Source organism: Alligator sinensis, unplaced genomic scaffold (genome assembly GCF_000455745.1).
Source record: "Alligator sinensis unplaced genomic scaffold, ASM45574v1 scaffold502_1, whole genome shotgun sequence".
Classification (NCBI taxonomy): domain Eukaryota; kingdom Metazoa; phylum Chordata; order Crocodylia; family Alligatoridae; genus Alligator; species Alligator sinensis.
Window position 1 is genome coordinate 762,659 of NW_005841896.1, and position 26,420 is coordinate 789,078.

At 44.4% G+C, this 26,420-nt stretch overlaps 1 protein-coding gene across 8 annotated transcripts in view; it reads left to right on the top strand.

Moving 5' to 3' along the window:
• ST5 (suppression of tumorigenicity 5) overlaps positions 1-26,420 on the top strand; it is a 236,646-nt gene that overhangs the window by 142,970 nt on the left and 67,256 nt on the right. For all 8 annotated transcript variants that reach the window (XM_025197391.1, XM_006018213.3, XM_006018216.3 and 5 more), the window contains 6 exons: positions 10,547-10,695; positions 12,509-12,724; positions 18,624-18,720; positions 20,049-20,093; positions 23,500-23,684; positions 24,384-24,493. In XM_025197391.1, coding sequence (XP_025053176.1) covers positions 10,547-10,695; positions 12,509-12,724; positions 18,624-18,720; positions 20,049-20,093; positions 23,500-23,684; positions 24,384-24,493 — 802 coding nt within the window. The remainder of the gene's footprint in view (positions 1-10,546; positions 10,696-12,508; positions 12,725-18,623; positions 18,721-20,048; positions 20,094-23,499; positions 23,685-24,383; positions 24,494-26,420) is intronic.

A 26,420-nucleotide genomic window follows, 5' to 3' on the forward strand; every position in this document is an offset into this window, starting at 1 on the left:
GGCGGGAACTCTATCCACGCCGGAACTCTTCACCATGCCGAGACTTCCCCTGCCTTACTGTGCCTTGTGCTAGAAAGTTCCACTGTGTCGAGGCACTAACTCAAATCAGCTCTGACACATGACATCTTAAGGATAGTAAGCAGTCTGTCAGAAGTATCTGACTAGAACTGAAATAGATAAGGGAAACCAAAATCTTCTCATTTTTTAAAATCTTTTTGTTACTCTATGCTGTTTACTGTGTTTTGGGTAGAGTTAATTTTACAGTTTCTTTTGTCTTGTAGTCAGTCGGTTTCCCCTCCTAATATATGTGTGGGTCTTTCGGTAGCAGAGGAGAGTAAAAAAAAATATTATAAAACCACAAAATGGGCAGAAGGATACCAGAACAAGTGGAGTTAACTGTTTTGTTTTGTTGTTTTTTTTCTTTTCTGGGCAAGAGGGACAGGGATGGGATTTTTTAGACTATTTTTCAGGACAATGATGTCCCTGTAAATCTCATGCTCACAGCTTCAGTTGGCCCTCACACTTGCCAGGCAGAAAATGCCAAGCTGGTCCCTGCAAAACTGGCCAAGAGCAGGCTGTTCTTTTCTAAGTACAGCACTTTTCAGAGTGAGTAGGACCATCTGTTCAGGGCCATGGCAGCCAAATCTTTCAGTTACTCTCTGGAGTGAGTGTCACAAAGTGAGCAGTTGGTAATGGGTTTATATGGGGGTGTGGAGTCAAATGTTCCCATATCCTTAATGTGCAATGATAGCTTCCCACAACGTAACATCTTTGAAAGGCAGCACAGAGGACACAGGGGTGCCTACCCTTAGTTTAATACACTTAATGCTGTGTGGACACAGGGTGCATCTACACAAGATGCCTTAATGCACATTAGCCTAATTTAATGCATGTTATGGGCTCACGTCTACATGTGCACACCCCAATGGGCATTAAAATGGCAAAATGAGATTAATCGCACCTAAATTTGATACATACAAATGCAGGTATCAGATTTAGGCAGGATTAGTTAAAGCGCATTAATGCATGAGTAGACACCCGGCACTAACTTTAGTGCTGGGTCTTGCCAGCCACTAGGGGCACATGGCAGGGCTGCAGGGACTTTGCACAAATTTTAGTCCCAAGTCTCTGCACATGTAGACACACCTGCCAAAAATTGCTTAATGGGCATTAGCTTAATGCACATTACATTTAGTCAGGCTTAAATGCACTTGTAGACGTACCCACAGTGCATCAGTAGAAGCAGCTGAGTGGAAATGTACTCAGTCACAGAATGTTTACCAGTTACAGCTTTCCTGTTTAGATAGATGAGCCCTCACCTCTGTGTGTGTGTGTGTGTGTGTGCGCGCACGCGTGTGCGTGTGTGTGTGCATGCGTATGTGTGCGTGCACGCGCATTTGTTTGTGTGTGCGCATGTGTGTGAAGTAGGTGTCTAACTTGTGGTTGTAAATAAGCGTGCAGAACATGAAGTAAATGGAAACAGTGCTTGATATTTCCAATAAAATCCCATTATTACGTATTGTTGTTATCCATCATGTTGTCAGCTCATGCTAGGCCACATTGTCAAACCTGGGAGAATCTAGGATTATCTGCAAATTATACCTCCTATGAGGATGTGCTAGTATCTTCAATCGAGTGACACCTGTGGTTTTGGATTACATGCCTACCAGTCAGTGTCAAGATGGCGTGTCAGTTCAAGAAACAACAACACTTGGTACAGAATGAAAATAAAGATGGGGTCAGGTCTTCAAGGGGAATGCAGAATTCCTGCCTCCCCCATGCACACACAGCTTCCGCTAGTGTTCTAGAAAGCTTGGGAGCTCTTGGAAAATGGAATTGTCGCAATTTTAATAATAGACAGTTCACGATAATAGTGGCCAGAGCACATTATATAAAACAGACTCCATATGTGCCTGTCAAAGCAGGGCCAAAAGACTATTGTGGCTGTCTGATTCTAATCAGACTGTTGAGTTTTTGCTACGTTGAGATAACTTGTGATTTTTTTAAACTGTCCTGCACCCAGATGTCTTTGTGGAGCCTGTCATTGCAGCTATAGCTTCCACACTACAGTTTGTTTTAAAGGGTATTATCAGCCATGCTCTAGATTTATAACAGCCAGTTCTGCAGCTGAGGAAAATGCACAATAAAGGAGCCTAATTCCAATCTGACCTACCCTAGGCTCTAATGATGGCACTGGAGTTAAAGTGAGAGCAGAACCTGGCATATAAATATTATCTGGTTTATAACATTTGGTACCCAGTTTTGTTTGTTCAAATTATTTTGCCTTTGTATTAGGTGGATGACTATTTTCTTGGCCAGTGCATTTATTGTTTTATCAGTTATGGTTGTTCTTCTGTTTCTAATACATGGTTGTTTTCCTGTTACTAATACAGGCAAGATAGAGACACACAGTATAGACTAACTGTATCAGAGATGCATGAGCTTTCGTGACCAAGAGCTCACTTCATCAGATGCTATGAAAGGACATGCAGAGAGCAGGCTAGTGTTGCAATTCTGTGTTCTTACATCTCCACAGAGAAAGTAGGGAGAGCAAATTCCCACCATTTTCACTCTCCTAATTCACTGTGACTAGATATTTATGAACCACCAGATTTTTTTACTCTGGCCTGCATTGGGCACACACAAACCACTCTGCACGGTACAGTAAATGCAATTCTGTCTAAAAAACTTGAGGAAAAGAAAAAACAGGACTTGGAAAATAAGCTGATCTACAAGTTGTCACTGTGGTTTTAAAGAGGCTTTTCCAGATTTATAAGATTCAGTGTGACAGTATACAGGCAAAATATCCGATTCGGTCCTGCTGACATAACTATCGTCTTCCCAATCGTCAGGGGTACTTGGATTAGCTCCAGAGAAACAGGGGAAGGTCCCATAGAGTAGAGGATTTCTGTCTTTGGTGTGGGGTAGAGGCTACCGTAAAAGGCAACTTTTCACTCTACCATAAGGAATGACAAAGGGAAAAAGCAAAAAAGCAGCAGCAGCTCAGAATGCAGGTGTACACTAGGGGTGTGTGAAATGGGCCCTATTTGATTCTGATTTGGATTCAGCCCATATCAGGGACAGTGATTCAATTCGTTGATTCGGATCACTGTCCCTGATTCAATTTGCCCTAATCCAAATCTGAAGATATGATGATGATTTGATTCCCCCTGCCCCTCTGGCTTGGTGATCGGCCATAGGGGGACCCCGGGTGTCCCTCCTCCCCACCCCAGTCCAGGAGGCACCAGTCACTGAGCTGGGTGGGTGTGGGGCGCCCCCCAGCATGCTCCCTGGCAAATGCAGAAGTAGATTGGAAGTGCTTCTGGTCCACTTCCGGGTCTGCTGCTCAGAGTGCTGGAGAACCCCCCACGCTTCTGTGGGATGCTCCATACGCCCCAGCATCGCAGCACTCATGAGGCCCTGCTAACCTAGAGGTATGTAGAAAAAACATTTAAAGCTGTCTCTATGTCTGAATCTCCGAACCTTTCCAAATCTCTGTATTGATTCGGAGGGTTCTGATTCAATTCGGATTCGGAGATTCAGCCACCAAATCGGGCCAAATCCGTGCCGAATTGAATCAAGGGCCTAAGCTTCACACAGCCCTAGTGTATACCCCTTTTACACAAAATCCTATACAACTCTAGAGTTGAGCTGTAGCTGCAGGCTTGGAATGCTCTGTTTAGTCCAGAGGACCAGCGGGAACATGGCGTGGGATGGGGCCCAGGCTGAAAGATCACGTTTATAGAGCCTTGGAGCGAGCCCAGCTGCAGGAAGGGATCCCTTTTTCTTCTCTCCACAGCAGCACTGCTGTCCTGCAATTGGAGCTATAGAACAGGACCCTATTTCTGTTGGCTGCCAGCTCTGAATTCTGTGCCCCAGTGGAGGGGAGTTCCACAGAGTGGAGTGGCAACTGATACTGGCTCAGACAACATTCATTGTCTACAGGCTTCACTCTCTGCTTCTCCTGTGATTTGGAAAGGGGGGAGGGCCAGTTTCTTTCCAGGTCTTCCCATTCCTCATCCCATTCAAATAACTGCTTTGTAACATATATGGATCCATTAGTAGTTTAATTGCAAATTTGCTTCCTTCCATGCTATCCACAAGCGAGAGCTTATGGAGTAAAAAGTTATAGTTCTCTAAGGGTTAAGAATGGGATTGATAGAATCTATCTATCTATCTATCCCCTTTGAACCCTTAGAGAGCTGTGACTTTTTAGTCTGTAAGCTCTCCCTTGTGGATAGCATGGAAGGAAGCAAATTTGCAATTCAACTACTAATGGCTCCATACATGTTATAAAGCAGTTATTTGCTTTATAACGTCCCTCTCTCTGTCTCTGTCTCTCTCTCCACATACACAGAGGTAGGGCTGTGCTAATATTTTTGTTTTGGTTTGCTGCCTGAACTGAAAAATTGAAGGAAACATTTATTTCAGGTAGAGCCCAAACACTTTCCCCCATTTTCTCAGTGAAAAATAAATGTTCCAAATCAACTGAAACGTTTCATTTTTAGACTTTTTATTTTAGGTTTTAAAAATGTCAGGTTATATTTTAGGCAGCTTATATTTCAAAACATCATTTCAAGTCAAAATATTGAAATAGACTTTTGTTTTTTCATTTATTTTTCTTCCCTGAGCCAGGAGCATGTTGCATGAAACTGCATTTTTCTGGGTGAATAATGAGTTCATCTGAAAAAGTTTGCCCCGGATCTATTGAGAAATCCAGTTCCTCTCTAGAGTAGTTCCCGTGATTTCTCTGTTAACACCAAAGAAGAATTTGGCTTGAACTCCTTTTCAGTAGAAAGCTTATACCAGAGTATTTGGCCCTAGGCTTTGTCATTTGGGTAGTACCATGCCACCTTTTTCTTCCACTCAGCTTGGACTTCTTGTTTCTATCCTTAATATTGCAGGTAAATGTAGCAGTGTCCTCTTTTTGGATTTAATTAGGTGTGGATCATTCCACATTATTATGGATCGTGGGAAAAAGATGGAGTTTTTTTTCTGATCAGGGCTTTGGACATCATACAAACTAATGTAATGGCATTCATTTTTACAGGAAACTGTATGTTTAACCACTGTCTAATTTATTTGAGTATTTCTAAAGTCTGTTAATCCATTCTGAAATGCCTCATTCACCCACACTTGAATCCTGGGTTTAAAAGGAATTTTATTGCAGCCCATTTAACCGTGAGTAAGTAAAAGGTCATTTTGCAAAGCTGATTCATTACAATAATCATTGTAACAAGAACAAGAGCTGTGGAATTTTTTTTAAATCCCAGATTTACAAATAATGGTATTTATGTGCAATAGATATTGTTTTTATTAGTGCAAAAGCCATCCAGTTAGTTAGCCTTCTGATTCTAAAGTTCTCCCTTACCATTTTTAACTTTAGATTAGTGATTCTCAGGTGCTGTGGGTCCCTGTGGTGGCTTGGAATCCTTTCAGTGGTGCCACAGGGTGCAGGGCAGAAACTGTCATTCAGTGCAGGGGGGAAAAGTGGCCCATCTCCCTCCTGCTGCCAAGCAGTTTTTGTTGCAGCCACCCAGAGTGCCTACTGCATCAGGCTGCCATGCAGCTCCATCACCACCGCCTCTGGGCTGCCCTCCGTGGTAGCAGTGAGCAGCCACAAGGTAGACCCCGCAGTGAGGGGAATGTGGGGTCAGGAATGCATGCACTGGTCCTGGATCACCCCAGTCCCGCTGGAAGGAGCCACCCCAGCCCCACTGCATGCCCAGGTTTGGTTTTTAGTATATAATTTGGGTTTTTTTCTGGTTCCAAGATGGCAAACTTCCTTCCCAAAAGGAGTACTTCCAAGGGCAAGGGGAGGGACCGCCAGTGGCAAAGGTCAGAGGATAGGGGCGGGATTTCCAGTTCCAAGATGGCAACCAGGGGACGGGGCGCTTGTCAAGGGGCGGGTCCACCCTTGCAGCCATCGGCAGCTCACCAAACCTCATTAAGCAGCCCTCTCGACAAAATAATTGCCTGCCCCTGTGTCATGGTCTTTCTGAGTTCTTTGCAACAGAAGAATTGCTTTACTATTTTTTTCCATAGTAAAAAAATGAATGAAAATTAAGAACTAGCATGTTGCTAGGGGTGCCTTGAGTCTATTGAGTTATGACTTGAGAGTAAAAAAATTGAAAACCACTGTATTAGATTCATCTTGTTCAGTGTATGTCACCAGAACATTTTTGCTCCCTTAACTGAAGATGTCTTCTCCATATAGCTCATGGATTTGCTATGATGATACAGTATGTACAGTTAGATTCCACTTGTATGAGGTAATCTGTGGCTGCCAATTGAAACATTCTCTAACAGCAGCAGTTTTTAAAATTTCAGACTAAAACAATGCTAAAACATTCACTCTTGTGCTTACATAGATGACTAAAGCGTAAAAACTTCAGTATCTTACATTACTTAATTTTTAGTACATGTCCTTTATATATAGATATAGATATATAGTGTGTATATATAGTGTAACATACATTAAAGCACTTCACATTTAACAATGTAGAAATAAGGCTGGAAGACCCAATATAGTCTTTGCTTTCTTATGCTAAAGGAGAGAGTATAGTCTAATGCAGTGGTGGGCAATTATTTGGGCTGGAGGACCCCTGAATGTTGGTGAGCTTTTGAGGGCTGGGGGAGGAGGGCAGGGAGATGCCAGTTGACCCTATCTCGCCTGCCAGCTACTTCCAAGAGCCTGAGGAAGAAGGTCTGTGCCCTGCGCTGCTCCTCTCTGCCACACCTATGGCCAAGCCAGGCTGCACAGTGCACAGATTCCTCTGCTCCCCTGCATCAATTCCCCCCCACACCTGGCTTCCTGTTGGCACTGTGCAGTCCTGGTTCTATGGCTGCCAACAGCTAGGACTGCGTGGGATGGGGCACAGTGCAGCATGCTGAGTGGTTGTCCTGCCCAAGCACCCACCACAATCAGCCACTGCTGCTACGCTATACTGGGAAAGTCAGGGGTGGCTTCCCCAGGCTGAGTCCCCCTTCCTCCTCCTCTCCCCATTGACCAGCATGGATTTATTGCAGTGGGTGGGTGAGATGGCTTCTCAGTGCGCTGTTTCACGCCCCATCCCATGGGGGCCCAGCTGCTGGCAGTTGCGGTGCCAGAACTGAGCAGTTGCAGTGCCAACAGGGAGCTGGGTTGAAGGGGAAATAATGTGGGGTGGGTGGGGGGAGAGGTCGGAGAAGCCCATGCCCTCCACTACGCAGAAACACCTCCACTGCTCTTCAACCTCATGGCCCAGCCTGGCCCCATCTGTAGCAGAGTGGAACAGTGCAGGGAGCAGCCTTCCCCCCTCAGGCTCCTGGTGGTGGCTGGTGGGATGAATAGGATCAGTTGACAGGTCAGATACAGCCTGCGGACCATATTTTGCCCCTGGTCTAAATGGCTAGAACCTGGAAGTGGGAGTCAAGTGAGTAGATTCTAAATAAGGCTTTCTTGTAGACTTGCTGCTTTTCCATGCATCAGTTTCTTTATCAGTAAAACAGAGACAGTGTTCCTTATCTCTTGTAAAATGCTTTGAGAGATTTTTATTAATAGTAATGAAACATGCTACATATTGATGTAGTTAGTAGAGTTACCATATTTCCAGTTTCAAAAAAGCAGACACCTGTTGGAGAGGGGGGAGTAATATGATTGTTGTGGTGCAGTGATATTCCTGTGCCCTGCCTTTGCCCCTCACTCTTGAGCCACACACCCCCTAGTCCAGCTGCTGCCCCTCAGTCTTGACTGACAGTATCCACCCCCGACCATGTTGGTGCCCCACGTTCCCTACCCACAATTAGGGGTGTGTGAAGCTTTGGTCACCGATTCAATTTGGAAAATATTTGGCCTGAGTTGGAGGCTGAATCACTGAATCTGAATCGAATCGGGAGATCAAAAAACCCTCCAAATCGCTTCAGAAAAGTTTTGGAAAAAGATTCGGAGATTCAGAAGGCAGTCTTTCAGGGGAACAGAAACTGAGAAGGGGAAGGGGGGGAGGGGAACTGACATCTGTATCTGGCCAGTGACTGTGATCTTTCCCTGAGTCCCCTTTCAATCACAGTGCTCTGCGGGAGGGACATAGAAACAACACATAAGCCTCTGTCTGCAGCCTTTCTGTCCCTTTTGTGAGCTGTTTCTGCCTGAGCACCGGGGAGGCCCCTTGTTACAGGCTACCATCCCTGGTGGTTTCATCCCGCTGTGCCTTAAAACTCACACAAAGTCACGTCATGAGTTTTGCTTGTCAGCACCTTGAGGTGCAGTTTCCCAGCACCTATCTGCTTGAAACTTGGCAGGTTTCATGGCCTCAGCAGGGGCTACCATCATTGAAATCTGCCAAAAAATGCCGATGTTATAGGTAGTTCAGTGATTTCCCATTATAGTCTATGTCCGAATCTCTCCGAATTGGCGCTGAATCTTCTGAAGCCAATTTAGCCGAATTGATTCGGGACAGCGTTCAGAATCTCCAAATTGAATCGCTGTCATCCAAATTGGCCGAATCCGAATCAAATACTTCCCTATTCGTGCAGGCCTACCCACAATCCCCTGCCTTCCCTGGTATCCCTCACTCCCAAACCACAGCACCCCCAGCCCTGCCAGTGTCCCTCACGCCCAACCCACAGCCCCCTGTTCCCCCCAGCCCTGCAGCATCTCCTGGCTACCCCACCCCTACAAGCAAGGGCACTAACCCCAGTCTGCCAGCCAGGCCACACAGCTCCTTGCTTAACCCCACCCCTTTCCCATCCTGGGTTGGTATGGTCCCCCCCCCTGCTGCAGCACCTGGACAGCTTCCCCCATGTAGCTAGCTGCCAGGGCTGCTCCCACCCCCCTGCCTGGCTGTATGCCTGCCATGTGCGTGTGTGCATGCAGACGCATGTGATGTCCCTGCCTTCAATTGCCCCCTCCCCTGTTCCCCCCAGCTCTAAACAGCTCCTTGCTAGGGCAAGCCGGAAAGTGCTGGGGAAAACTTAAATGCTGAGCAGAGCAAAATCCCAGGCATTTGTTGATATTTTTAAAAACTGCCCAGATGGAGATGGGAGGACCCAAAAAGAGGACATGTCCAGAAAACCCCGGATGTATGGTAATCCTATAATTAGAAGTTGACAATTTGTGCAGTACATAATGCAAATTGAATGTCTCATGCAACTTTACACGTAAGTTTAATAGCAGCCTACACATGAAAACAAGTTTGAAGAAGATCAGTTTAAAAGCAATATATATTCATAGATTCATAGATTGTTAGGGGCTGGAAGGGACCTTGTAGATCATTGGGTCCAGTCCTCCTGCACTAGGCAGGAAAGACAACTGGGGTCAAGTGACCCCAGCGAGGTGACTGTCCAGATTCCTTTTGAAGATTTCCAGGGTAGGTGACTGCACCACCACTGGAGGGAGTTTATTCCACAGTCTGGACACAGTCTAAAACACAAAAAATGTATTTTTAAAATTGAATTTCCTGGAGCTTGGGACCCTCTTTAATTTTAGAAGATCTTGATTTAGGTATGGTCCCGTCTTTAAGATGTTTGTGAGTGGAGAATAGGCCTAAATTGAGATTGCACAAAGTTCTAAACCACATTGTTGATCGATTTGATTTTGGATTAAAATATTTTCATTTGCTGACTTTCAGAACTTCTCAGATGGATGAAATTTTATCCAAATGTGTTTGTTTTCTGTGACATAGCATAGGACTCTCAGAGATGCATAGTCATTCTGAGTTTCCTGAGCAGAGGATGTTGCATTCCACAGGTGCTGAAAAAATAATGGCTACTACTGGAATATTGGAAAACAGCATTTATCCCTAGAGCACAACATTTGGTTCTGAAGTTCAAGCACTATAAAATTCATAGTTTATGGTCTAGGTTTAGATGTTGGGGATAATGCAATGCTTTGATTTTAATTTATATTTAATGAATTAAAGGTCTGACTCTTTTCATGCTTTACTAACTCTAATGCTTTGTGGAGAATATCAATTTTAGACAAATTAAAACAGAAATAAATATGTAATCAGTGAGGAGAATGAACTTTTACAGATGACCTGGAAGAGGCAATATGAATAATGAGAGAAACTAAAATATGGTCTTCCCTTTGCCTCTTTTTTTACATTTTCTATTCTTTTATATAGGCCTGAGATGTTATTCATTCTTTGCTCCTCTGATCAGGGACCAAAGAGAAAAGGTAGCATGTAATAAAGTTGAAGTATCTGTCATTTAAAGGTGGTGTGCTGTGAACAGTTGCTCAGTGTTATTTGTTTCACTCTGTGAGAGATTGCTATGGATTTATAAAACCTACTGATATTCTTTAATGTGCCTTGCTTTATACATCAATAAATTTTCCACAGCTGTGGATGCTCAGAAGCAAGTCTTGTGAAATCTTTGCATTTTATAAGAGAAAAATCCGTAGACATCATAGCCAAGATCTTCTCCAAATGCTTCCAGCTGCAGTCAGAGGGATGACTCATGCTGAAAGCTGAGGAGCTTTTCTATGAGTGTTTTACTCAGTTCACATGATTTTTTTTCTTTATTTTACATTCCTGTCTGTTTTTCTTTTTCTTAAAAAAATGTGAAGGAGATTCACCCAAGGAAAACCCGTATGAGGATGTGGAACTAAAAGGCCGTCATGCAAGTCGAAAATCCCAGCAGCTATCTGAGAATTCCCTAGATTCTTTGCACAGGATGTGGACTCCCCAGGACAGGAAGTACACAACACCTGCCCAGGTAATTCGGTACTTCTTAGATCATAAGTCTTTGTTTCTTACTGTGATTTAAGTCTTTTCAAAACTTTTGCAAGAGAACCATCTACAGCATAAGAGGAACAGTGGCTGTACCTAGCGGAGAAAGGAAAACAAGTGAATTAAACACATTAAATAGTTGCTACAAACACTTTAACAGCCTCACTCTAGATACTCTTCAGCACTAATTTATTGTAAAAGCTGATTGCTATTTGGAACTGTTTTCATGTAGTTCCATTCAGAACGTACCCTGGTTTTGGAAAGGAAATGCAGACTTGTTTTGTCCTCTATCTTGTCTTTATGTTTATAACGTGAGGCCTGCTTCATAGAAAGGTAACTTGTTATCTTAAACTGTTTCTACTTCCAGCTGTAAAAATCTAAATGTAATGTTTAATTGCACAGTGCCAGGAGAATGGGCAAAACACAGTTTTTAAAAAGAAAGAAAATGAAAGGAAAGTGGGAATGCATAAGTCTCATACTGCTTCAGCTAGGTTGTGTGCACTATCCACAGCAAAACAGAAAGACCTGGAAGTCTGAGGGTTTGCATTTTGCTGTGAATTTAGCACTTTGTGTGAAAGTTGTGAAATGAAATGAAATACCTTTTTGTTTAGCAGAGAATCATTGGGCATGTCTACATGTGCAGCGGACTGCACAGTTGTTACTGAGCAGTCATTTAGTACTTACTTTAGTACTTGCTTAAGCACATACTAAATGACTGCACAGTAACCAGCATTACTGCGCAGTCCCATCACTGCACAGTTATTTTTAGCTGCTGCTGCAGAGTAGCAATGAGTTACTGCACCGTAGCTCGTTGCCGCCACCCTAGCAATGAGCTATGGTGCAGTATCTTGTTGCTATGGCAGTATAGCATCTCATGTAGACATACCCATTGTGTCCTAAAGCAAATAAACAGTTCCATTTGGAGGAAGACATTTTTTAATTGAATCAAACAAAATGGTCTCCAGCTAAAGAAAGTGCAGAGGCTGGACAGAGACAGAGGCTAAGGCATGAGCACCTCCATCTTCCTATTTGCACATTGGATGATTTAAGCTAATTTGACAGTCAGGGCCCATTCTGGCCTGGGTCCCTTGTCAGTTGCCCTAGTTGCTTGTCCCTAAAATTAGCTTTTCCCTCCACTGATACTCATTTTTCCGCATGGGACAGGGAATTAACATCAGATTCTGTCACTATTTTATTGTCTTTTTACTGAGATATAAAACAAACATTCAGTGACAGTAGGTCAGCTGTGAGCCTGTGTAATTCTCCAGTGAGCAGAAGTAGCAAAGTCACCATTTCCTGGTGAACAGCAACTCTGTCTACCATTCATCACTCAGCTTTTCCAGCCTCAGTACTATTGATGGTATTCCCTTAAAATTGTGCTTTATGATAAACAAGATGGAAGGGATCAGGAGATCAGCAAGCTTTGGAAAGTCATCTCCCAGCTGAATTCCTCTTGCTAAAATATAGGACACTGAGGATTTTCCTGGCACTAGGGCTTGTGGTAAGCAGCAACCTCAGAAACACTGGCCTGTGGTCCTCTGGAAACCCACTGTTTTTGTGGTCTTCTCTCTTCTCATTTGTTATTATAATAATTGGAGTATTCAAATAAGAAATAAACTTTTTATTGATGACAATGTTTCTTCTTATAGTGAATAAAATCTGTAGTAATATTTATAAATTTCACTTAATAGACCTTCCATTCAATTTCATGAGAGTTAGATCAGGCTCTAGATTAGTTCCCCCTTGTCTTTAATTTCTGTGAGAGAAAAAAAACATGTCAATGATTTTTGTTTGTGCAGCTGCCTTTGAAGCCCAGCAGCCAATCATTGCGCATTGGAAACTGGTCAGAGAGAAAGAGCCATCGCTTACCACGTTTACCCAAAAGACACAGCCATGATGACATGCTGCTGCTGGCTCAGCTTGGTATACCTTCGTCACCCTCCAGTCTGAATGATGACAGTCTGAGTACCACGAGTGAGCTGCTGTCCACACGCAGGGCCAGAAGGATCCCTAAGGTAATGGCACCTTTACTCTAGTTGCAGCTAAGCATCAGTCAGAAAGGTCCATATGCAGATTTTAGCAAAAGTTCTGGAATTGACTCAGTGGGACCAGATCCTCACAGCCACTCTAGCAGTGCAAAGAAGCCCTAAACCTGGCTTAACTTTCCCCTAATTCATGCTCTCAGCATTGAGGAATGCTTTAGTGATGTGGTAATGCAATAGTAGTTGCTGTTTCACTCCTCCTCCTGCCTTCTGCCTAGGGGTCTGGCTGAAGAAAAGGAGATGGCCAGGTTAATCCCAGCTCCTAGAATGGCCCCTTGGGACTAGCATAAATTAGAACAGCCTCCAGGGTTCTCTAACTAGGAGTCTAGTTAGACTGGGACTCCCAGATAGTTAGACTAGTCTAGTCTAGTCTAGTTAGACTGTACCTCCCAGATAGACTAGACTAGTTAGTCTAGTCTATCTGGGAGGTACAGATTCACCCTAATCCAAAGGCAACACAGGTGGCAAAGTTCTTGCTTTACTTGGAAACAAGTCTTCTGCAGGGCACAGCAGAAAGATGCGCAAAGATCTCCACATTGGAGATTGTACCATCTGCACAGGATTTAGCCATCCATTTAAGTCTGTTTTTCCCCAGAACAGGAAATTTGGGGTCCAGACTGAAGCACCTAGGAACCCCAGGGAGTGGAGGGCTTTTTCTTTTATGCACCATCTGTCTGCATGCTACAGCACAGAAACAGCGTTTCCCACCCTTGGAGTGGGATGACTCTATGCTGCTCTCATAGAGGCAAATAGGACCCAAAGGCTTGAGCAGCTCTTTGCCAGAGTGACCTAGCTTGGTCATGTAAAGAGAATCTCTACTATTAAAAAAAAAACATGTTTTTCTACTCTGAGCAAGAGAATGGTAGTGTGCTCATCTCAGTGGTTTGATCCTTTGCTATGTATTATGTACCGTATGCATCTGAAACTGTTTTTTCCTCTCTTATTTATGGTAACTGTTCCCAAGGAAATCACCATTGACCTAATACGGTTCCCATTGTTTACTCATAGCCTGTCTGGTCCTGATAAACTCATTGTCTCTAGATTTGAACTGAAAAATGAGTTAAATTTGAACTGTTTCAGCAAAAAAATGAATGTCAAATTTAAAGTAGGATGTGAAATAACTGTCTGTCACAATAGAGGCAAAAGGAGAGAGTTGCCAACACATTTATTTTTATTCTGTGAACAAAGCTAGCTTTTACTGTACATCCAGCTTTTTCCTGTTCTATTAAAGAGTGCTTTTAAAACTTCAGCTATAAATACTGTATAGAAAGAAAAGTAAGATTTTTTTTTTTTATATTCTTGTCCTTTAGTCTGAAATTCTGCCTAAGCAGAAAGAACTGAAATTAAGGCAATTAATCCTATATCCTTAAATAATTATGTTAGGCCCAGATTTTGATACCTTTACTCTCACCTAGTATAATGCTTTACTGTTCAAGTACTTCCAATAACTGGATTTAGCTATTAGTCAGTCTGAATAAAACTTGAAGAATTTGGCTTTTAAGTTTGTATGTCATTTCTGAATTTGTTCCTCTGATTTAAAAATCTCAAGGAACCTTTACATGTGCTCTGGGGGGAGGGACGACGGGAGCCACTCTAATTAAAGCACTTGTAGTGTCTCGTGTATTCAGTGTCCCGCACTTCAAAATGGCAAGCTTTAGAGCACCCCTGCTGCCATTTTGGATCGTGGGGACACTGAATACATGAGACACTGAGGTTGCTTGAGCGTACTAATAAGCTGTAATTACAACATGTTGAAGCAGCCGTCCCACACATCTACAGGCGCCCTCCTTTTTAGTGATGTGTATTTTATTAAAATTGCCATTATATTTGGTATACTTTATCAAAAAGTTCTACCTGCTAGAATAATATGATTACTGGTGAATCTGGGCTTTCATTAAAAGAATAGTTTATTATTAGCCTTCACAGTTGCAAAGAATAGCTCAAAAATATGACCTTCTAAACCAGTGATTCTCAACTAGGGAGCATGCTGGGGTACCATGAGATCCTTTTAAGGGTGCCATGCAATAAACCCAGAGATTTCAGATAGGAATCCATAATGTCAACACATTCTGATCTGTTGTGGTCTTTCTGAATTCCCTGCAACAGAGGAATTGCTTTAGTATTTTTCCATAGTCAAAACATGAGTTAAGGCTAAGAGCTGGCATTTTCTGAGTCTAAGATGGGGTGCCTTGAGACTAAAAAGGCTGAGAACCACTGCCCTAAAGGCTCCAAAACTAGGAGGCAAATCTAAAGAACTTGATTTTTTTACATTGTTAAACACACCATTTTTAAGTGAGTCCTATGATTTCAGGGAGACCTGGTTGGTGTTTTTTTAATAATTGTGGTTGGTGATCCAGGAGACCCATGTGAAATAAAATCAGGAGACTGCTCCACATGCTTATGAGACAGAATTTGGACTTCTCTCTTCTTTTCTTTGTTCCCCTCTCTTTCCTCCTTCTGTTTCTCTGGTTTAAAGAGTCTCTACCAACTTGACAACCATATCTCCATCTGCATGTTGTGGGTTTCTAGGAGGCTAGAACTGAAATAGGTGTGAGGGAAAAGATTTATATGTCTCTTTTTAGTGTCTTTGCTTTGCAATTGACAGCCCTTTGGGGTGAGCGAGTTTTGCTGTTCTGTCCCTGTTTTCACTCAGAGCAGCTTGAAGGGACCTTGGTTTAACTGTGTCCCACTGAAACTAGACAGATAGCAGGCAGTCAAGTGCACTCTGAAGAAGGGAGGAGGAAGAGGTGAAAAGGGGGCAAAAGAGGTGTTGTTATTGCTCATTCAGTAGTCCCTTTAAATATCAGCACAGGTGGTGGGGGAGCAGTCTTACCATTATTATTTACCATCTTTTCTTTATTAGAAAAAAAGTTTGTAACATTTTTTTCACTCAAAATTCAGGACACATTGTCTTCATTTAAAAGGTGCTCAATCCCAAACGAGTATTTAGAAATTAGACCATTTAAAGAATACCACATTGACAGAGTCCTTTGAACCCATCCCCCACCTCCTGGTGTTAATAAAGAGGGTATGTGCTAGCAGGGCTTGTTGGTAGGAGGCCTTGCTTTAGACCAGAATTTGTGAATTCAAATCCTGCTCAGGACATCTGCTTATATTTGGTACTGGTGTGCCTGGGTAGCATTGCATTATCAGAGACACTGGACCTCAGATGGGACATTAAATGGAGTAGTATTTGCTGTAAGTAGTATTTGCTTTGGCTTACTAAGTGAAAGCTAATGAACACTTGAATCTATTTGACTAGTCTAAGGGGAAACGGCAGTAAAACCACTCTTGATAAACCACCTCAAATGCCCCAGGCTGAGTCAGCAGTAGCTAGCTCCGTGCAGAACGGCTGCTGGCTTTGCACACCACACACAGGACTTGGGGCTGTAGAGTTATTTGGGAACCTTTGTATCAGTTTCCATAGGTTCTGGATCAGGCCATGAGGCCCAGATTTTAAACAGGATTTAATGAGATGTTAGGTCTCAGTCTTTTAAATCACGCAATACTGCGTGCACCAAAGCTGACATAACCATAACTCTGAGCCAGACCAGTGTGTGACTCATCATGGTAAAGCACCTTGAGCTGCCTTTAGTCAGGAAGATCCATGAAAGAAAATGAGTAATTGCAACACACCCCCTCACTGTTGACCTTGGCACGCCTGATTCACTGCCTCCGCACGTCGTTTGCCCCATATCTGGGTGAGATTTCCTGAAATTGCTGTACAGTAGCAGCCAAGCTCTCTAACACCATTTGTGGGTGTACAGCTTCCAGGCCAATATAGCCAGGAGCAAGACAACAAGCAGAGCAGGTTTCAGTTCATCTGAATGGTAGGGTGAGCAGCTATAAAAGGGAAACACTAAATACCTGTGTAATTTAGACAAGCAGTATCTTGACTATAGGTTAAGGCTGTATCCCAAGCTCATGATCACACCAGCATAAATGAATACAGCTACTGTGAGCTTACACTTGTGTAACCAAAAGCCGAAATCAAAAGACGACAACAATGTTTACCACCTAAACTAGGTAGTTATTTCATGATATGTCATTCATGACAAAGCAGGGATAGTGTGATCTCTCTAGCTAACTGTGTGTAGGGGCCTGGTGACTGCTGTGTTACAGATTATTCTCTGTTACTCGCCTCTTGTGTGGCTTTGAGCATATTACTTAATCGCACCCTTGCCTATTTCCTTACCTATACAGTGACGTAATACTAACTTGTACAAATCACATTGAAATTCTACATTGAAAACTACTATGGAAATTCAACATATTGTTATTGACTCTTGGGCTATTGTGATGATGAATTGCTTAATATTAATAACCAAGTTGAAGTTTTGTAAAGTGCTGTGTAAGTGCTGATTATGAATTCCACTTTCTATGTCAAAGTTTCTGAACACCAGTTTTCTGAATAGTATCAGCTCGGGTGCATGTTTTGCAGTTAGCACATGTCTCAGTTGTGCTGGGAACAAGGCTGACTTTCTGATAAATAGTTATTTTCAAGATTAGCCCTTTTGAGGAAGAAGCAGTAAGTGTGGCTGACCACGGGTTAAAATTCCACTTTGATGGTATGTGGCAAACTGGAAGCTGACTTCAAAAAGCTTCAGTAAGTGAGGATAAGATTGGAGAAAACAAATGTAGCTCAAGTGAAGACTACTGCTACTACTACTACTACTACTACTACTACTATGAATAATAATAATAATCCCCAAACCAAAAAACACCACTATAGTCCAAATTCAGTAGTGGATTCAAGAACAGTGCAAGGGGAGTATGGCCCTCCTCCCCGCAACACATGCACATACACTTTGGCTGTGCTGCACGTGTGCAGTGAGCTTTGAGCTCACTGTATGGTCAGTGCAGGCTCCTGCCAGAGCTCTGTGTGAGCAGTGAGCTTTGAGCTCACCTGCTGATCATGCTGAGGTCTGACTGGAGCACCTGCTTTTGCATGGCTCTGGAGCCCATGGGGTAAATCCTACTGCTTTTTGCCCTTTCCCTCTTGCCTCTTCCCTGCTGAATTCAGTAGAGGATAGGAGGAAAAGAGTGGCAGTGCTTACCCCCTGGGTTCCTGAGCTAGATGAGTGCTCTGGCCAGACCCTGTGCTGAGTGTTCACATGTGACACACCTAAAGAGCAGTGTGACCATGCGCTGCACTCCTTTGGATTCTCCCCTATCCAGATCCTCTGCTGATGTATATGAGTGGAGCTACACTGATTTATGCCACCTCTGTTTCTGATTCTGTATCTCAAAATTAGGGCCCAATTCTGCAATGCTTAAGCGAACAGACTAAGACTCCAGTTCTGATAGGTAAGTACCTAGGTGTCAAGAGGACAATTTGTGTGCTTCAAATTAGCCATGTTTTAAGGACCTTCCTGTGTTGAGGCATAAGACAGTGGGAGTTTGCCCAGGTGAGGACCATAGAATCTGCATAATAGATAATGCAGACAGCAAGAGAAACAATGGGGTTGGAGGGGAGCAAGGGAGCAAAAGAGAGGGAGGGAGAAAGAAGTAGGGGAGAGAGTTGTGTAAGGTAACATTTTCTAAAGCCACTCAGGAGCTTTTATCTCATTGGGCTTAGATTCTTGATCACTTTTTTAAATCAGAAAATGGGTTCCTAGGTCAATTTAGGCATTTTTTTTTTAAATGACACACATATTAAGGGAAACAGGGATATTTTCAGCGGAAACTCAAATGCAGGTGGAGTGTCACTGTGGTAGAGAGAATGGAGAGGCATTTCCAGCTGATAGGGACTGCAGCGGACAAAGCTCTCACACCAGCATGTGGAACAACAGAGAGAACTAATTGTATAGGCATAAACAATATCTTGAGAGAGAAATGTTTATTTTCATTATCTATTAATCTTGTTTTGCAGCTTGTACAACGGATCAATTCCATATATAGTGCGAAAAGAGGGAAAAAGAGATTGAAGAAGCTTTCAATGTCCAATATTGAGACAGCATCACTGCGAGGTATAACACCGATCTCTTGGGCTAAATAAGCCTATACAGTTTGTTGCGTTAGGGATTGTTATCTCACCTCCTGCAGAGATTCCCTTCTTTGATCCACAGGACACACGTCCAGGGATCTCCTGCACTCATTTTATATGCTGGTTTTCATTAATGTCTGTGTCCAAAGGAAAATGGACTGTGTTAAAATTAAATTAGGTTGTATGGCAATGTCTATCCTACCTATCCCCACGGCTGGCAAAATGCATCAGTCCAGCCCACCTCTTAAAACAGGGGTGGCCACCCTGTGGTATGTGCCAGAAGTGCCACAGGCAGCCTCTGCATGTGGTACCTGGCAGATAGAGGAAAGGACAGACAGCACAGTGGCAGGTAGGGCCAGGAACAGAAAGTGGAGCAGTGGATTGGGCAGGGAGGACATGATAGGGAGCACAGTTCAGAGTAGCAGATTGGGCCAGGGAAAGGGACAAGATTGGCACTCAGGGAGGGTTCAGGGCTGCTTAGTGGCCTGCCTGCCAAAAAGTTTGGCCCTCACGGTCTTAACTTCTGCATTTTGTATCTGCAGCTGCACAGAATACATAGACTTGACCCTGAAATTAATTCATGTTTTTTCCTGTTTCAAAACTGTGACTTTATTTTTGTAGTCTGCAAACTGCACCACCAAGAAAAGCTGGCCTTTTCAGGAAAAAACAAACAAACAAAACAGTTTTTAGATATTTATATTTGCAGAGAGAAGTAATTCAGAAAACTTCCATTTTCTCTTCATTTTGTGGTATATTCAGGAGTGGATACTTGCAGACTTGTGTGACCACATGTATATAGCTGAAGCATTATGAAGTTAATACAAATACTCTTCACAAATATAGCTTGTCACTTTCAATACTGTTCATATTCCATGCTGCTGATTTGTCAAATCAAGACTTTACACAAAGTCCCCCAGGCCTCTCCTGGAACTCCCTTATGCCGTGCAGCTGTCTTACATCAATGTAAAGGCTAAAAACAAGAGGGACTGGAATCAGTTTTCAAAATGATGCATGCAGCCCCGGTTTAACACACCTGAGGAGTCATTGCTAATAAACTTTGCTGTGGTACAAGACTTTGCACTTAAAGCTAAGCTGTGCTCTAAACCTCAAGCATCAGAATAAATCCATTGTAAGGACCCCATCTTTTACAGATGACCACTTATTCCATGAGGTTTTAAACTCCAGGGGAGAGCATGCCAAATGCAGGGCTGATGGTGAGACATGATTATTTTCCCAATCGCACCAAAGTGAATAAAGTAGTCATTTGATTTTGTTTTGCTTTAACAGACCCCTCTTTTATTTCTTTTGCAGATGAGAACAGTGAGAGTGAGAGTGACTCAGATGACAGGTTTAAAGGTGAGGGCTCATGTCTGCATTAGCTTCCAGCCACAGTCATGCCTGCCTTGCCCATTAAAATAAACACTCCCGTCACTGCAAGTCGTTCCTGTTGGAATTTGACTTCTTCTCTAAATCAGTGTTTCTCAACCTGTGGGTCGCGACCCAAAAGTGGGTTGCAAGAATATATGAGGGGGCTTCGAACAAACTTTAAAGGAGAATCCACTTTTAAAGGAGAAAAATGAAGGAAATGTTGGCTTTTCCCTTGAAGGCTGGCAGAGTTCCAGCCTGCAGGGGGCTGCTTGGGGTTCCCCATACCTCCCACATACACACCTTGTGCCCCACATGCTGGGGGGGCTGGGGCATGAGGGCGGGGGGCAGCAGGTTGGGAGTGAGGGGCATGGTGTTGGGACGGGCCACTTATGTTTACAAATGGATCGTGATACAAAAAAGGTTGAGAACCACATTGCTCTAAATTATATTGAATTTGCTGCCCCATGGCTTCTCTTGGCTACTTTCAAAATGATGGGTCATGAATATGGCATAAATATTGGAAACTGAGGGTAGGATGAAGTGTGAGGATCTAACTGGGATTTGAGACTGGAGAATCTACTGAACATAAAGAGGAGTGGTAGGTGTAAGACTGGGCATTGTTAGCTCTGCATATGCTGGCATTTTCCTGATTGACACCAAAGGCTTGCTTAGAAGGTTGTATGTGGATATAAGTCTACAAACTTCAAATAGTAAAAACTTTTTTTAAGCTGTGCAGCAAGGAAGTTAGCATAGCCCCAGCACACACACTGCTTGGTTCCAGTCAGAGGAGTGCTGAAATTCAGACAAAACTATAAAAAGGAAGAAAAACAGAGTTTGTCTGTAGCAGCAACTGTTTCTCTTTTTTAAAAAGCCCACATTAATGGTGATAAAGTAGAACAGGCGTGCAGAATTGTGGTTCTGAGGTGGGGGTGGACTTACGGAGGGCTGTGTTTTTATCTATAATAAGGCTGGAGCCACATTGGGTGCCATCCCTTTTCTGCTCTTTTGGGAGAAATGAGCAGGATTCTGACTGGACAAATTCGGTTGAAAAAAGCTCTTTCTGTTCCAGACGTTGGTGATGGGTCTTTGCTTTACATGGTCAAAAACAAATGCTTCCCTTTGTCCATATTCACTTTTTGTCCCAAAGTGTGGACTCAATATAACCTACCCCTGGTCCCAAGCAACTTCCACATGGACAAGGGAGAGAGAGCATTTTCAGCACAGATCAGCCACAAACAGTAAAAAAGCTTTCACAGAGCGCCGAATGTATTCTACAAATGTATTCACTGGCATGATTCAGCTGGACCATTCACCTTTTGGCCTAACGGTCCAGATGAGGAGTCTGGGGCTTGTCTATGGGGTGGATTGAATCCTGCCTGCCAGTATCAGGTCCTGGGGCCTCGTGTTGTGTCAGCCTACCAGAATTGAGCTCCAGAAGTTGTGCATTGCCTCTGCCAGCTGAAATCAGGTTCTGGGACTCTGCGCCAATTTGGCCTGCCAGGATAGGGCTCTGGGGGTTGCTCACTACTTCCACCTGGTCCCATGTGCCAGGATCAGGCGTGTGGCATCCCTGCTGTAAACCATTACTGTGCTCTGAATAGTGGAAGAAAATGGGAGGGCTGGCTGTCTGTGTGTGAGTGGCATGACTGTTTCAGGGTTCAGAGCAGGCTCCTGCTCATGATTTGCATTTTTTGCTAAGGCTATGCAACCATAAGGCACTGGAGGTTTTGCACTGTGAAAGTAGCTGAATCATGCCAGTGCCCCTTGTATTATATCAAAATTACCATTATTGTGTTCAGTGATGGCCCAATGCCAGCTGATGACCAAGGAGCTTCCTTCAATATCTGTACAATCAATTTGGTGCTGCCATGATCCATCAATTGTGACATCACAGTTCATTGCTGTGGAAGAAGTTCTGTCTGCAAACACCAAGTTATTGAAATAGAAATAGCCATGTCTGTTTGCACATCTAGGGGCCAAGTTATGGCTGTCCCAAGGATAGGGATCCCATAGAGAGAAGGTGGGGAGAACCATTTCCACTTGGTACCTGTACACTAGATGCAGCAGTTGTGTGACATCTCTCACTGCCTGATCAGTCTGGGAAAGGGCACCTCACCTGCACAGGCAAGTGGGGACATGTCTGGATCAGAATGAGGCATGGCTGTGACTCCAGCCCTACCCCATGCACTAGCTAGTATCAGAAAGGCGACCCTGTGGGGGACTTGAGCCACACCTTCTCTAAAAGCAACAACGTGTCAGAGCTGGTGGTACTTGGCACTCATGGAACAGGTGCTGCACCTTATGGCTTAGAGCAGGGGTGCTCAACTTCTGGCCCATGGGCCAAATGCAGCCGGTAAAGCCATGGCATCCAGCCCACTGGACTACCCAAGGGTCAGGAAATGTGATGGTGGGGGAGAAGTGGCAAGTAATACTGCCACCCCTCCTTCCTGCCAATTCCTGCAGGGCCAGATCAGGGGTCAGGCCATGTACACCCCCAGTTCCTCCTGCAGCCATATCAGGGCCAGGCCATGCCCCCTCCAACCCACACAGCCAGATTGGGGTCAGTCTGTTCCCTTCCCTCCCCCTGCATGGCCAGATCAGGGCCAGGCCACAAGCCCCTTCCCCTCACCAGTGCGGCCAAATCTGGACTAGGCCATGCTCCCTTCCCCCACGGGGCCTGACGAGGGCTGGGCTGGTCCCCAGCACCCCCACATGGCTGGATCAAGCCCTGCCTCACCACCCCATGCACTGGATTGGGCTCACCAGCTGGATCCAGTCCGCAGATGGATTGAGCAGCAGCCCAAGGGGAAAAAAGATGGGGCACCACTGTCTTAGATATGCTCAAGTGCTGCAGACCCCACAGGGGAACACAACCAGCCTTTGGTTTACATGAAATATCTTGGTAATCATTGGCGTCTGTGGGTCAGGAACTGCAGGAAACCTTGCTAATAGTTTTATTGGGGCTGCAGCACAAACCTATATTAAAGTTTAACTGGTTGTAGAGTTGGCCCTTAATAATACATTGCATGTCTAATTCTGATCTGATTAGCTGCCCTAATAAGCATGCCAACCCCATTGTTTCAAGTGAAATTGTGAACATACAGATGGGAGCAGCTGAACCTGGTAAGTGAAGAAAAAAACAGATCTTTGGCAAGGGTAAAGTTATGAGCTGCTAATGATTCTACTAGCTTAGTGTTGCGTTGCTTCAGTACTTGGAGAAGGTTTTGATTTATGGATGGAATTAATAAGAGAGATCAGTGCACAAATGCCTAAATTTAAAGGGGAACATGTTTGGAGCAGTGTTTTTGGCAGGTTGAAAGTCCTTTGTGAATTACCATAGCTTACTTGTCTATTCCCAGGTAATGATCTTTCCTTCTCTCTTCTTAATTGTCAGCTCACACCCAGCGTCTAGTTCACATTCAGTCAATGCTGAAGAGGGCTCCTAGTTATCGGACGCTGGAACTGGAGTTGATTGAATGGCAGGAGCGGGAGCTGTTTGAGTATTTTGTGGTGGTTTCCCTGAAAAAGAAACCCTCGAAGAATACTTATCTCCCAGAAGTGTCTTATCAATTTCCCAAGGTAACATAGCAACGTATCTTGTTTGCAGAGGGTAATTTTAAACCCATCTTGAGATGGCTTTGGCTAAGCTCTGTGAAGTGGGCAAATGGGACAGTTAGGTAGTGTTTTGAAGGTCTGGGTCTAGAGGCCTGGTTTTGGGAAATGTATCCAGTGTGGACAGAAAAAAATGTGAGGCCTTTTCAAAAATATTTTTCATATTTTACAGAATCTCATTTTTCCAGAACTAAAGTGTAACTTAAACGCAAGCACTGAATTTATGAGTTTCAATTCAGTATCTAAACATTTAGCAGGGATTTTTACTCAGATCTGGCCATAGGATCTAAATATGGCCTGATCCAAAGCCCTAGAAATCAGTTTGAAAGATTGTGGATTTTGCCCCTAGAGTGGAAATGAAATTGAAATTTGTTTTGAGTTACATTTGAAAGTGCTAAAGTACAATGACTAGGGAAGGACATTAGGTTGCTGAGAGATAATGCAGCTTCAGTCCAGGTTACAAAATGTTAGTAATGACAATTTCTATTGAAGTAGCTACTAGCTGTCCCCATCATGAAGCAGGGCCTGGTCTGTTAGACAGTGTACAAATAGTCTAAACAGATGGCTCTTGCCCCAAAGGACTTGTTAGAAAACCTGTTGCTTGAGAGTATTTGTGATTGGCTGGCTTTATCTGGATACATGTGAATCATTTCCTTTCTACTACAGCTAGAAAGACCCACTAAGCAAGTGCGTGAAGCAGAGGAGCGTCTCAAAGCCATCCCCCAGTTCTGCTTTCCTGATGCCAAGGATTGGGCCCCAGTATCAGAATACAACAGGTAAAGCCTCCTGTGTGCATTTTCCACCAAGTGCTCTGGATGCCTGGGCTGAGCGACAGAATTTCCCTGGCCTAAGTAAGGAAGCAGAAGTTTGATTCTCAGCCATTTCAAACTTGTACAGATGTATTTGCTTTTTTGTTTTGTTTTGTTTACGTTCCATAATATTGTTCTCCTTTGTTTTGCTTGATTCTCAGTCCTGTGCGGTTTGGGAAGGGAGCTGGAGAGTTGACCACAGCTCCAAGTTCCAATACAGAAATGAAGGGCTAGGCCTGATTCTTACTGCCCAGCACCTTGTGTTTTCCTCAGGAAAAAGCGAATGCAATGTTTGTAAAGCACTGCAGGCTAGAACTGCAGCTGCTTTGAGTCTGCATGGGTTTCAGTTGGGCTCTGCTTCTCTATGCCGGCTGAGGAAGTGGTAGAATCCAAGGGAGGACTAGGTCCTCAGTCCCCTCTTCTTCCAGAGGGAACCATCAACATGTCTCTGTCCCTTTCTCCTGCTCCACAGTTAGCAAACGGGTGGATGGATAAGAGCAAATAATTCAAAATGTTAATTTGAAACAGATATTCAACATGCCGACGGGAAATATGCGTCAGTGAAATGAGACATGTTGTGGAGTGTGCCTTTGAGTTGTCTGACTGTGCTGCAACACCAAGCTAGCACTGTGGCAGCACAATCCTTAAGTGAATTACTGAAGCCAAAACAAATGGATTGGGTGTTTCATGGGCTTGCATGGCACAAAACACATATGCAGTAGAGCTGTGCAAAATTTTGGTGGCAGGGCTCCAAACGAAAAGCAGGGCTCCAAAACGAAATAGGCTATTCAAAATGTCTCAGAAATTTTCCAAAATGATTTGGATGTTTCTGAAGCGTTTCGGATGTTTCAGAGGCAGGCTTGCAGGGGAAGGAAGGACTGCTCTGATATTAACATCTGTAGCTGGCCAGTGACAACAATCTGTCCCTGAGGGTCCCTTCCAACCCCACTGCTGGGGAATTGAACAGGGAGCTGGGAAATCGAACTGGGGGCTGGGGAATCAAACAGGGAGCTGGGGAATTGAACCAGGGGCTGGGGAAGGTCCCTGAACATTCTCCCCGTTCCCAGTTGGATTCCCCAGTTCTCTGATCGCTTCCCCCAGCTCTTCCCGGGGAGCACAGGCTCCCAGATGATGTGGCTACCGATGCCAGCTGGTGATAGAGCTGGCTCTGGGCTATTTCCCCAGCTGGCAGCAGCAGTCTGCTGAAACCCTGCGCCCACATCTGGGGCCCATGCCCCCTGGGAAGAGCTGGGGGAATGATCAGAGAGGTGCGGATTGAACCGGGAGCTCTGGCTGACTGCTGGAGCTGCCCCAGCTCCCAGGCAGTGCGTGGTGCCCTGAAGAGCCACGCTGACTTGCATGATACTGCAGCTGCCACATGGGTGTCAGGCAGTGGGGGCGATTCCCATTGCTCCCCACTGCCCTGTGCTGCATGGGGGGGCTCTGCCACAAACCCTCAGAGGCCCCAATCGCTGCTGTCAAAGCTGGTGAGTGCAGGCCCTTTTTAAACTCCACGCTCACCGGCTGCGGAGCATGTAGATGACAGCATGCTGATGGTGCCAGCACCCAAGTCTGCCTGGCACAGCTTGTGCTGAGTGCCAGGAAGAACCCAGTGCTGGCACTGGCCCCAGCAGGCAGCGGCAGCCTGCTGTCATCCCGCATGCAGATCCGGGGGCCTGTGGCGCCCGGAGGGCTGCAGGGCTGTGCCAGACTCCTCCCAGGGGGAGCGGGCCCCCGGGTCTGCGTACGGGATGACAACAGGCTGCCACCAAGTAATAACGTTTGCTTTGAACAGTTTGAGGTGCAGTTTCACAAAAACCCCTGCACCTACTTCCTTGAAACATGGCAGGCTTCATGCCCGCAGCAGGGGGTACCCCTTCCTCACGTTTTTTCC